Source organism: Diorhabda carinulata, chromosome 1 (genome assembly GCF_026250575.1).
Source record: "Diorhabda carinulata isolate Delta chromosome 1, icDioCari1.1, whole genome shotgun sequence".
NCBI lineage: Eukaryota > Metazoa > Arthropoda > Insecta > Coleoptera > Chrysomelidae > Diorhabda > Diorhabda carinulata.
Genome location: NC_079460.1, coordinates 21,009,976 through 21,024,417, shown reverse-complemented (window position 1 = coordinate 21,024,417; position 14,442 = coordinate 21,009,976). Strand labels below are relative to the sequence as shown.

The following is a 14,442-nucleotide window of genomic DNA, read 5'->3' as shown; positions in this document are numbered from 1 at the left end:
CTTCAAATTGAGCTGTTTTTCCGCAATTCCTTCTTTTAAACGCTCCAAAAACGTTACATAATACTAACTGTTTATAGTTTTCCCTCTTTACAATATTCTATGAATATTATACCATACGCATCTCAAAATACAGATGCCGTAGTCAAACGACTTTTGCGTCTTTCCGCGTTTTAGAGTCGTGCAATCTACTCGAATGACTTTTGATTGGATTCCCGTGTAAAATGATAGAGCCATGCTCCAACTATTGTCACATATCGAATCAAAAGTTCAGTTTTAACACGATTGGATAACTCTAAATACTGAATCACAGTTCGTCGATTGTGAGCTCGCACTTACTTCAAAAAGAGCTTTCGCATACCCAAATATCCATTCACGATATGTCCAAGACGTTCCTTTGATATATTTAGGGGCTCGGCTATATTAATCAGCCTCATTTTACAGGACTTTTTGATGCTTTCTTCAATGACAGACAACTTCTTTGGAGCAAACCACTTCTCTACGGTTAATTTTTTTAGGACCAAGTCAAAATAATGTTTTTTTAAGCCAAGCCTAGACTTCAATAGGATTTTTTGCCAAAATTCAATTTCTTCGATGACTGACAGGGCTAGAGCAGACCGAAAAATACCCGCCATAAGAATGACATAACATGTTAGAAAACCTGATAAAAATGATGGGTAATTATCTAGATTAGGTTACCAACTTCGCTTATTTTATCTATTGTCAACCACCTCATCAAGAAAATACCATGGAAGAGTTTTCGATAACAGCAACCCCTGCTTGTGATTGGATTTCCTTGTGTAGAGAAGTATCTAGGTTAGATTTCAACGATTAATTTAAATATTACACACAATATCACTTAAAAATCATTACAATTATTTGAATCTTTAAACGCAAAAAAGTACCTGAAGGGATGATTTCTTCCGCGCCCTATATATAAATATATTCTTGTTCGGCGTAATTTTCATTATAACATACTAAAATTTTAACGAAATCGGAGGGGTGTAATCTAGATAATTACCAAATGATGGATAAAGTTTTTAAAAAAATGTGTTATTTTCTTATTTTTCTCTTTATTATTTTTTTGCAAATCACAATAAGAAAGTATAATTTGTAGCAGGTTTTATGTAAATAACTAAAATAAATTAACCGATTCTTACCTGATATTAAAATGGTTAATATATTTATCAAAATTATGAGGTCAATTCTGAGTGTCCGGGTGTTTTTGCAGATGTTTGTATTTTTTATTATGTCCAAGGGTGGTTAAAGTACCCCACGAAACGTAAAAGGGTTAGTGGCAGCCATGATATAATGGCAAACAACGTGCACAATTTATCATATACTTATTTTGACCTTGCGATACATTATCAAGCGGCCTTAATACAATTTGAATGATCGTCATTTTTTTTAACTATTATTTGGAACCGGATCTGATTGCTGCATGTTTAAAATATCTGTATCCGTTTCAGTCAATCTGCAATAAAATACTACATCCGAAAATACTGATAAATTATCTAAACAAGAATATTTTTTGAACCTTGAACTTTTCAAAGGTCATAGAATTTTTCATTTCATAAAATAAAATAACAAACACTTTTACCATTTTGAAATTTTTGACATGAATAAGACAAAAATGGTTGGGAAGAAAAAATAAAATGAACAAATTGTGTTCTCATTGACTACGATATAAAAAAAACGTACGCAAGCAAATATTTGATTATTGACTCATAAGAAAATGGCATTTTTCAATACAGATAAGATTAAATGTATTCCAAATGGTCACGAACAGTAAATAAAGAGAATGGTATGAATAATATTTTATAGTGAACAACAATCCGTTAAACAACTATCTAAATTTATTAATTAGGTATATTATCGTATGTCTGGAATGACCCGTATCAACATTTTGTCATAATTTATCATTATTTCCTGAGCCTACTATAATTATTCCAGTGGTTACAAAAATGTTTTAGTAATCTGAAATTAATTATTCAATTTAAACGAAGCGCTTGAAAAGATCCGTAGGAGCTGACAACAATCACAGATCTTAATCACGTTTACAAATTTAACAAAAATATTTCATACAAACGAAACTGTGACAAAAAAAACAAAATAGGTGATACAGAAGAAGAATCACAAAATAAGAGAAGGAGAAATAAAAAATGAATGCTGAGCTAAAAGTAAACCACGAAATAGGAAACGGGACAACATACAGGAAATAATGGGAGGTCCAAAACACAACAGGAAGAATATACAATATTGGTCAAAAGTTTTTGCCCACCATATAAGTTGCGTGATACATAATAAATAAAACAATACGATTTTAAAGAACATATATAATATAAAACTACAGTTTTTTTCATTGATGCAACCCCCTTTTTGCTTATATCATTTCGGTACCTCTTTGGTACTATCAATTTTTCAGGATATTCCAAAGTGGAAGCTTTCTGACTTCCCTGTCTAATTTATCTCAATCGGTTTGAGGTCGATCAACTGTGACAGCTAAATAATTACTTTTAGCACATTATTCCTTTCCAATTCTTTCAAATTTGTACAGCTTCGAAGAATGATTTGGATCATTGTCATACTGGAGGATTTTTTCTGCCAATCACGTGCCCGAGTGGCATTTCCTTTCATATTGTGTTATATCTTCTTTCTTCAAAATCCCTTCAATTTTCACCAGGTCTCCAGACGCCCTTTCTCTAAAACATTCTCCACCGAGTCTCCACCGGGCTTACACACAGTTCTAACGTCCATTCTTCCTTTGACTCACGCACAAACTATCTTCTCATAGACACAAAAACCTCAAACTTCAACTCATCACTGCATAATGCTTGCAATTGTTATATTCTTGAGCCAACTGCAACCTCTTTTGACGTCTTGAAAGAGGTTTTTTCACTTCCACCTTTCTAAAGAGGCCAGCTTCTCACAATCCCCTTTTCACTGTAGAAGTAGTCAGATGCCTTGATCTGAGTTGCTATCTCTGATCTACAATATGTTCATTTAGTAGGTGGGATTTACGAAAAGGAACTTTTTAGACTATGTTCTATGTACACATGAAACCACGTTTAATAAAAATGGTTGTGGCAGAACTTTCACTATTATTTATCAACCAATCCATATCACATAGTGACACAACTTTAAGCTAGATGGTCGTTGAATGTGTGAAGAGGTATATTTTTGGTGAATATGTAGTAGGGTCATATTTTTTTGAGGAACATTCAAATGCTGAGATGTATTTTCACGTAAACCTCTTTTATTGGAAGAAGTCCCACTTCGTATACGTCAAAAGATTTGCTTTTCACATGATGCTGCGCCTACTCACGCTAATGAATTAATTAATGGTTAACTCAATGAACTATTTCCTGGAAGATGGATCGGAAGAGATGATCTAGTACAATGTCCACCAAGATCTTCAGATTTCAATAAAATGGATTCACATTTTATTTATATCATACATGAATGAAGTGTACAAAATACCTTCAAAAACAAAGGAGAAGACATGATGGAGAGAATACAGAATGAATTCCGATATAATTCTATGGAATTGCTTCGAAATATGAGTAAATATCTCAATTATCGCTTTCAAGCCTATATATCTTTGGAGGTTATTTCGAACACCTATTGTGATAATCAAGACGTGTAGGTACGTATATACTGTAGTAAATAAGATATTATCATATTGTTTCGTTTTTGTAATTTATTTGTAATATACTCGTTTTTTTTGTACTTGTAATTCAGCCTCTACAGTACCAAACAGCAATGATAAAATGTCAATTTTTGACGGATAAATCATAGCCAACTCACAATTAATTGTTAAATGATTAGATATAGATACATAATCATTCATGAAAAAAGAAGTATTTTGGTCCGATACTCGCATAAAATACAGGATGATTCATGTGAAAAACCCGAGAAAATCATGTATTAGTATTATGATTCACCCTGTATCAGATTCAAAGAATATTAACGAAATAAATAATTTTCCAAAATTTTTACTACTAATCGAATGCTTTGGCTGCAGCAGATCTTCATTATTAAATATCTTTTCCGTTGTACAGGGTATTTCGTTTTTTATGGAAAATTAGTTTTAACTATTTAAATACCCCGTATAACATATCACAGCCTTATATTATTCTAAGGGGGAAGTGAAGCTGATTCAAAATATACAATAAATTATAGGGTGTCTCCTTTTAAAAAAGTAACTTTCATATAGCATTCTGGAACACCCTGGAAGACTATTTAATTTTCTATTTAGTTCTGTACAAATCAAAATTAAAAAAGTAATACTTCCTAGACCAGCTTCGAACCCAGGACCTCCAGTTTGACTGCACGGAGCATTAACACTGATATGTCAGTGATATAAATGTCATTGTATATGTATTTCTAAATGTACCATTATTTTCGAAACAAATTATAAATTGAAGTAGCTTTCGAGACAAAAAGATGTTTTAATATTTTATGTTAAATCATGTTAAAAAACCATTTAAAGATGGATGTAGAAAATGAAAGTGACTTTTCTTTAGACCACCAGAAATTAGAGAAGCTGCTGAAGTTGAATCATCAAATTCATCGCCGGAAAAGTCAAGGAAAGTATACAATATGGCGTATGAGTTTTGAACTGGCAACAGGGATTATAATAAACTATAAATAAATACTATCCTCTTCGTAAATCAGACATCCAATATTTGTTGAGCTATAACAAAATTTTCTAACACAAAAACTTCAAAAAAAATATTCAGTAGTCGTGGATAAAGTATAGTATTTTACTCATGTATAATGAGTTATTATTCACCCGGTGATTTATGTAGTAAACTTCACCTCGTAAAAATAACCTCCATTATAAATTCGTGAATAATATATTATTAAAATAGGAAGACTAATAATGGCTGAAATTCCTAAAATTTGCGCCCAGTATATTGTAACAAGTTTGTCGTTTTTGTAATTTTCATATTTTTTGTTTTTGTGCCAAAGATGAGAGCTAAACTGAAATAAAAAAATGTCTGTTAGGTTAACATGAAATTAGAATGTTTGGTACCACTGATTATAAAAAATCTTCCCTAACAAAACATGATCATCCTCTAGGGATGAAATATTATATCAAATACAAATAACTTTGTACAAGGCGATAGTTGTCACTAACGTTTTAGTATTAACGTAGTGGTATGTCTCTTGGGTGCAATAAGCACATATTATAAATTGATACTCATAAACAGACAGAATTTTATCCAAATTGACGAGTGTAATATCAATTATGATGAACATTTAGTGCTGGCGCGTTGCTTTTGAATGATCTGTGTATGTCGTGGATTTAAATATTTATTAGTGATTTCTACGGAGACTCACGGGTATAGGTGAGTATCATACATTTTTTGTATTCATTTCAAAATCAAAATTGTTCTAAAATCAGATAATACAAAAAAAGAGAATTTTTTCTATTTAAGTTCTAGTTCAACGGTGTTAAAACCTAAATTGTAACCATCAGATCATGAAATTTTTAATTCGTTTACAAGGTATTTTAAAAAATATGAATTATGTTCACGTGTAAAGTACTATATTTTTATCTTTTTATTGTTAAAAAAATAATTTTTTAGACGAAATTTTGATTCAAACGAGAAGGTGAGTTTTCAAAATTGTCAATGATCGAGTGACAAACTTCACGATCACGACTCATGATCAATATTCCTTTAAAACAAATATTTGGTTGGTGATTTAGAAAGATAAAATAATCGGGTGGATTTTTTGGAGAGTCCCATGACCTCAGAAAGATATTTAAATTTTTTTTAAACTCAATTATTTCTCGATTACCTACCACTACAATCAATAGGTATGGTAACAACAACAAGTCATGGTAAAATGAAAAATTAATATATACATATTCAAAGATTGTTTGATCAGACTTAACCTAGTTCGAAAATATCTTCTGGAGCTACAAGTGCCGTAAACTTTCAACATTTGGAAAGAGTTTCAAATCATTCCTTAATTTTTTTAAATTTTGCATCTATACAGCCCACTAGGACTTGAAATGAAGATTTTCTTATTGTTAACGTCATAATTTAATTTGAAAATTGAATAATATTTTTTGATCCGTCTCAATGAATTCATGAACACTGCTGCTCTGATTTTTCAAAGTATCCCTTGCTCAAAACAATTTCCACAGAAAATATATAATTCACATAAAGATTCCAATATTTGTTTTTTGAGTTTCTCTAAATTCACCATGCAGAGTGTGTCTGCGTGGTAGCAATGGAAGAAATCGAGTCTACAGAAGACCTAAAGAAATATTCGCGCATTGTTGTATAAAAAAAAAGTGGCTTTTGGAGAAGGTTCCTAGATTGTTTAGGCGGGTATTTCAATAAAGCAGAAACCGAGTTTTTATCGAAACTGGTGGTGGAGCGCTTCATCCTAATGCAGGACAATGCCCGACCAGACAATGCAGGTTCGATACGGCAATATTTACAGGATGTCGAAATTTCCTCTATCAAATATTTACTGGATGAACTTAAGAGAAAAATTAGGGGTAGAAATCATGCACCAGCCACTAAATCGGACCTCAAAACAGCACTCACTGAAAAAGGGGGTAACATCAAGAAAATAAACTTATTCGATCTATGAATCGACGCTGCAGAGACTTTTGACCGCGAGTGTGCTACTTGAGTCGACTTTTCTGCTCACCAATATAATCTTTATTTCTTGATATTAGAACATTCTAAAATACAGATAAAAGAATTTAAAGAAATAGCAAATCTCATCGGAATTTTTAAAACACTAACATTTGTATGATTTTACAAACATTTTCAAAATAGACAAGGGATGTTTTGAAATTCAGCTCAATTATTGAAGTAACTATTAAAAATATAACATTAAATAATTGGATTTAGTTATAAAAGCACCCTATCAAACACCAAAGCTTTGAATAGAGGAGAATTTTGAACAATCATATTACTCCACGCCCTCATTGTATTATCAACAGATCATTTTGCAGCACACGTAGATATAAGTAGTTAAGGGTTGCTGTTTCTATTTTTAACCTTGGCAACATTGTTTCTGACTGTCACTGGCATTTCCGCTGTAAGATATACATTATTGAACATAACCTCAACCATTTGAATCGTATTAATATTGTTCGCAGTTAATTGAAAAGTGTAGTACCTAATAAAAGATGGAATTGACTTTCGCATATCATGATGACAAAAGGTCATAAAAAATGGTATAATTAATTCGAAATTTGCCGATGTTCGACCTAATATGAAAACATAGAAGCTGTGTTTGTACCATGAGCTTGAGACATCCTTGGGCATGACTAGAGTCGAAAAGGTACAGGTGATCAATTGCCTCTGAATAGTTTGTCCATTTTTGATCCCGCCAACGCTCAAATCAATTGAAAACCAATACTTTTTTCAATAATAGGACAAAAATACTTGTAGTAGTACTTCTAAAATAAATCCCTTTAATTCTCATGGTTACGATGGCTCAAATTAATTGAAGTAGTGTTGCAAAATGTAGGAAAATATATACTGCAACCTTTAATTATTAACGTTTAGTTGTATGCGTTCCAATAATTGTTTTCTCTATAAGAGAAACTTATTCGATTTATTTGTTTTATCTCAACTACCGTAATCTCAACTTTTAATAGCTGCAACTTTTATACATAAAAACCCCATGGATTCAATTAAATAGGCACAGGGGACGGATAATATTTCATTGGCCTCTCCTGAAACACACAATACAGGCAAAAATTCAATTATCGACATCATATTTTTCAGAATAACTTTGTTCCATTTTTATCACTATAAATTGACAAACTCTCATATACGAGGATGTATTGATATCTAGTTAGCTTAGACCAGTTCCATGCATAAACGCATAAACAAAATATTGCGTTACCATAGCAACGAACAATAACTTGTCACGGCAAAGTTTGATGTCAAAAACGTAAACCAGAATTACGCAATAAATTAATAGAGAAAAGATGTCCAATTGGAGTATCGAGCCATCATCAAGTACCTGTATTTGAAAGGGTTAAGAGGTAAGCAGATTTACGAATATATACTTAATACCCTTGGTGATCAATGTCGTTCGTATGCGACTGTGAAAAATTGGAATGCAAGCTTCAAAAGAGGTGAATTTTCCATTGAAGATGATGACCAATCGGGAAGGCCAGTTTTGTGTCAGTCCCAGAAAATATCGATGCAGTTCATGACATGATTTTATCAGATTGTTGAATTGGGCTAAAACGGATCTGATCTAAAGCACTGAATATTTCATACGAACACGTTCATCATATAGTTCACGTCAATTTGGACATGAGAAAAATTGCTGCAAAAGGGATCCCCAAATGTCCGAATGTTGAACAAAAGCGTTCAAGGGTAGAAGCATCGCGTTCGATCTGTGCTCGATTTGAAAACGATGTAGACTTCTTAAACCGAGTTGTCACTATGGATGAGACTTGGGTACATTTCTACGATCCAGAAACAGAGCAAAAATCGATGGAATGGCAACACTCTGGTTCTCCAAGACCTTAGAAGTTTCATGTCCAAAAATCTTTTGGAAAAGTTCTAGCTTCAGTTTTTTGGGATTGCTATGGAATAATCATGATTGATTTTTTGGATAATAGTAGAACAATAACTGGAGAGTACTATTCGACATTACTGACCACTCTACGGGAAAAAAGTAAAGAGAAAAGACGCGGAAAGCTATTCAAAGTTGTTTTGTTTTTGCAGGACAATGCCCCTGCCACAAATCTCATGTTGCCATGCAAACAATTTGTGATTTGGGGTTTGAATTACTAGAACACCCCTTATTCTCCAGATTTCGCTCCGTCCGGCTATCATCTCTTCCCTCAACTGAAAAAAAGTTTAAAAGATCGTAAATTTTCTTCCAACGAGGAGGTAATAAAAGCTGTGGAGGTCTGGTTTGCAGAGTAAGAAAAAACATTTTTTTAAAGGTCTAAAGACGTTGCAGGTTCGCTGTTATAAATGTATCCAATTAAGAGGAGAATATGTTGAGTAATAAAATATTTTGACATTGAAATTTTATTTGGTACTGCAGTAGGCTAAGAATTTTTCAATATATTCTTGTATGATAATAACAGAAGAAAATTATAGAAAATACAATTATATAGAGAAGGCATCTCACTTTATTTATAAAATAATCATACAAAAAAGCCTTGATATTCGAAATATCCCCATCGTATTCTATGGTTTTCGATCAACGTTCAACGAGCTATTTGAGTAAAACAATTCTTTGGGGTTACATGCAAGAAATTGTCACACTGCATTTTCAACACCTCCTTTGGATTAAAATTTTTCTCTATGGATCTGAATATACAATAATCTGCAAAAACAAGGTTCGGAATAAATGCTGGATATGGTAGGAGTTCAATACCACCAAGTAACTTCCGCAGTATGTGGTTTACCACTATCTTGTTGTAAGAAAACCCGCTTTTGGTTAACTAAACCTGGATATTTGTCCTATAAAACCTGATACTTTCGCTTCAGCTATCCACTATATTCATCGGCATTGACAGTTCGACTATCTGAAATAATTTCAAAGTACACTGAACCTTCACGATTCCACCAGATACACAACAAGACTCTATACTGGAATCGACCCCTCTTTACAACTGATTTCTCTAATCACTGATTTTTCATGTTCAAGTTGTTCAGATAAATCGATCTTTCATTTTTCGGTAGCTGTTTAAACACATCTTAACAACTTTTTAGATATTTAGATCCTAATGATTTTAAATGGCGATGTATGCTATCTTCAGTAGGTTCAAGGGAGTCCGATCATCGGGGAGTTCTTGTACTAGAGTAGCTTTCCACTGCTACTCTTGTACCCTCAATATCCCACGCAGGAGGACGACTTGAGCGCGAACAATCTTCAAGATCAAAAGAGTCAAATCTCCACTATCAAAACGCTGTGCCGCCAATATAAGGGTAGAACGATTCATTTGTGACTTTTCCTAGAATTTTGGATAGAAAAGCCTTCCATTATTCAACGTAGTCTTCTTTGAGTTCTGTACACTTGTCTAATTGGTATAAATTGGCTAAAAATGTCGCGGTGGTTACGGTTACTTATACATTTTGTCCAAAAAGAGTATCGGGTATTTGTTTTAACACTAAAGCTGATACGGAGGGTATGGTAGTCTGCCATTTTGTGAAGTGGAACAGTACAAGTGTATTATCGTGATAATGATTCATAATTCAAATGGTACAAGAAGGGAAAGATATGGATTAGATAAATCTATGAATATTTGTTATTCAAGAACTTTGAGAACATATTGTTCAGTGGCGAAGTCAACTTTCACGTGAAATGTCATATTTAAGTAGAATTGTCAATGCTGGGCAGAGAAAAAGACCCTGTCTGCTAAAGGTATAATAGGTTTTTATTTTCATGTAGATAAACGCTCAATGTGAATAGTGACCTTTATTGCGATATGCTAGAACATTTTGTAGGCCCAAAGTTGCAGTAATTTCAAGGTTTCAACGCTTGAACATGGTTTCAACAAGATCATTTCACGTAAAGGTAACATCAACTGACCTCCGAGACACCTCGATCTTAGCCCGCTTGACTACTTCATATATGGTTACCTTCAAATAAGGTTTATAAGAATAATTCGACGAACTAGGGTATAGAAATGGCAGCAAGATTGAGGGCTACGTGTTAGCATGTTATCACCAATCTGCTTTCTAGATTAGAAGAATTCTAGAAATGTAATGGTACCTCTTTTTTCGAAAAAATGTTTCAACTAAACTTTAATGATCAACAATAAAATAAACAAATACTTGATTAGGGATAATTTGTGTTTTGTTAACGTAACAAATACCCGATACTCTTTTTTAGACATCAGATTATTCTAACCTCAAATATCAATCATTAACGGTTAAAAATCACTTAGTTCAAGCCTTGAAATCGTTCGAATACCTTTATAACGTAGTAGATTGTGAAGTGAAAGAAGAGACTCATATAATTGTCTAAATTATCTATTTATATGAATGACCAAAAATAAAATTAAATCTAAACCGAAAGCGATAATTTTAAATAGATTAAGAGAGGTTAGTAGGTACGCAGAAAGAAAGTAACAAATTATCAATAATTAATTTCAAGACCAAACAAACACTTGATCAATATTTACGAAATTGTATGTTTAAATATAATCTAAATATTCTGTATAAACAATTTTTGATTATATTGTTTATAATTAGTTAACTCTGTTACCACAAGAATGACAAGTATTCTTACTGTTGCTACGACACCGGTAAATGCTTCACAAGCATACGATAATTTTTTCTAACAATGCCGGGCAATCAGAGCGCAGCCACTAGACTAGCGCCAAATTTAAACTGTGAATTGATCATTCGATAGATTTTGAGCCGCCATCGGGACATTTCTTCACAAATTGTGAACGTTTAGTTAGATTAATTAATAAATAATCATCAATTTACGGTGAATTGCATTCCTAGGTTTCAAAAGAAATGTAACAATGTAATAAAACTACAAATCATGACCACCGAGTCATTTGGGAATAAAAAATAATCCGAGGGGGCTATATCTGGCGAATAGGGTGCATGATGTAGCAGTTCAAACTTTAATTAATTAATTTTGGCCATTGCAATAACGGATGTGTCAAGATAGTCAATGAAAATTATCCCACGCGCATCCCAGAAACCGATGCTATGACCTTGCCTGCAGATGGGACAGTCTTTGCCGTCTTTAGAGCCGGTTTCCCCTTTTCAGTCCATTGCTTTGATTGTTCTTTTGTTTCGGGTGTGAAATGATGGATCCACGTTTTATCCATGGTTATGAAACTGCTTTATTTCTGTGAAACATTTCCAAACACTTCACGACGCTGATGTTCAGTTAATATTCGATGTACCGCACTGTTTGGAATACCTACTATGTCTACTATCTCGTGAACTTTCAGTCAACAATCATTCAGTACCGCTTTGTGGATTTCTGTAGTCTTCACCTCATTTGGTAGACCACTACGAAGCTGGTCTTCGCAGGTCGTCCAGCCTCGTTTAAACTCTGCTACCCAATATTCTACTGTTGATAACGAAGAAGCAGAATAGAATCTATAATCTACAATGATCGATAAAATAAACTTCCTCTGTGAGGCTATAAGGCAGAATCTTGGAATACTGTACCAAGTTCAAAGAAATATTCTCCGTAGACTCCGGAAGTGTGTAGAAATGCAAGGTGCCCTCTTCGAACATTCATTTTAGTTATTTTTTTATATTTATTTGATAAGATAAGCTAACCAACTAAATTTGTCCACAATTTCAATGTTTTCCTTATCTAAGTAAACATCAAGATGTTCGACAATAAGCAGTTCAATTAGAAATGTTTGATTAAGTTTTAACACGTTGAGCACCCGGTCTACAGTCCCGGCCCGTAACTGAACTTTCACAGCAGCCCAGAACGGTCCTGTGGACTGCACGACGTATTTTATATACTTTGCTTTCTTCAACATAATTCAAATAATATTTTTCAAATCACATCGCGCATTTTTGTACACTTTTCATAAAGCATAAATCATCGTTCAAAGGATAAACAAGCAAAATAAAGATATTTTTCCATAAAACATAAAAACACACAAAAAACATAATTTTTACACATTTTATTTCAAATAAGTTTTCCCTCGGATCCAAAAACCCATCTGGAGTTTAAAAACACAAAAAAATTTTGGACTCAGGGCAAAATTTATCAAGGTTGGTTGGGGCTCAACGTGTTAATACCTTCAGTAAGTGAACTGTTACATTATTTTTACGTAAAAATTAACTGCACTGTGCAAGTTTGCTGTAACTGTACATTTATCTCAAAGGTTCATTGCTTTCACTATTCCTGTACTACGAAAGACAACTGCTTACATAACTTTCATGACAGACCTTTGCCTTTGCAATATAATATTGCCAGATTTAACTCCTCTTGTGTCGAGGTATCCCAAAATATATAGATTGGCACTCGTACAAGTAGAATTTTTTCTACTTAATAACGAATTTATTATGTGTAAAACCTATTGTTTTTTTAATATTATAACTTACTTATTTTGTTGCAGAAATGTCACCGGTCGAAATAGAAACTTGTGGTTTAGAAGCCAATGTTCTAGAAAACACATTGGAGTTCTCCATGCTAGATTTATTTGTGCCGTTAGACAATCTGGAATCGTCAAACTGCAATCAATATTGCGAAGAATTCCAAAAAAAGGATTATCCAGTCCTGAATGGCGATGATAAATTTTTAGACAGCATTATTAAAGGTCTATTTAACAACGAAGATCATGTATTAGAGGAAACAATAGCTAATGAAAACTTTCTCGAACTGGACGATCTCAGTATCTTCGATTCAAACAGTATCTCTGTGCTAGGAGTGAATTTAGATTTACATTCCAATGATTCCACATCTAAAGCTAGTGATTTTGACATTTTTAGTGACTCTATTAACCTCGATCTTGATTTGGAATTCTCTTCCTCGAAAGTAAATGAAATTTTTCCTATGGCTTTTGAAACTAACGGTTTAGAAAATATTCCTGAATCACTTGGTATATTAGAAATGTTCCCTCACATGAACGACGAAAGAAACAGGAGAAGAAGAAGCCTTTTGTACGAAACTTCTTACAGCAAAACTCCCAAAGACTCATCAGACGAGAATAAATACAGAAGTAACAATCCTTTAACCACTCACGACTATGCTCAGAAGAAAGATGAAGATAAGTATTTTACATGTCCGATTGCCAATTGCGAAAAAGTATACGCTAAATCTTCGCACCTAAAAGCCCATCTTCGAAGACATTCTGGAGAAAAACCGTTCGTATGCAATTGGTTGAACTGCACTTGGCGGTTTTCTAGATCTGATGAACTCGCTAGGCACAAGCGATCACATTCTGGAGTGAAACCTTACAAATGTGAACTTTGCGAAAAAGCTTTCGCAAGATCCGATCATTTATCGAAACACAAAAAAGTCCACAAAAAGAAAATGAGTCAATATGGAACTTACCACATTAGAAAACGAGCGAGATATAGCGTTGTATGAGATATTTAATCTCGAAAGTGGGATATAACTGCATTTTTCAAGAACTTCTAAATTATTTGCCAACGTTTGACATTATTTATTAAGTATATTATGTACTTTTGTTTTTTTTTCAACATAGAATTATGTTTAATAAACATAAATTATTCTTCAATAAAATCATTTTACCTACTATATTATATATAAAATGTTGTTTTTATAGTTTTAGATAAAAGACCTTGATGTAAAAGTATTATTTGGAAGTTTTATTTATCCCTACTATCTTTTGAAATAGCATAGAGCAATATCTACGCCATAACGTTAATGAGCATTTATTTTGTAAAACTTGCCACCTATCAGAGAATAATTAAATATTTTAAAACATATACAACGCTAGTAGCGTCGTCTAGTAGCAGAGTTAGTCATCGTTAG

At 33.1% G+C, this 14,442-nt stretch overlaps 1 protein-coding gene across 1 annotated transcript; it reads left to right on the top strand.

Moving 5' to 3' along the window:
- Positions 1 to 5,214: 5,214 nt before the first annotated feature.
- On the top strand, positions 5,215 to 14,266 carry LOC130893234 (Krueppel-like factor 6). The gene is made up of 2 exons (XM_057799159.1): positions 5,215 to 5,351; positions 13,061 to 14,266. Exon 2 carries the CDS (start codon positions 13,063 to 13,065, stop codon positions 14,032 to 14,034), a length of 972 nt encoding a protein of 323 aa, XP_057655142.1. The 5' UTR covers positions 5,215 to 5,351; positions 13,061 to 13,062; the 3' UTR covers positions 14,035 to 14,266.
- The last annotated feature ends 176 nt before the right edge of the window (positions 14,267 to 14,442 follow it).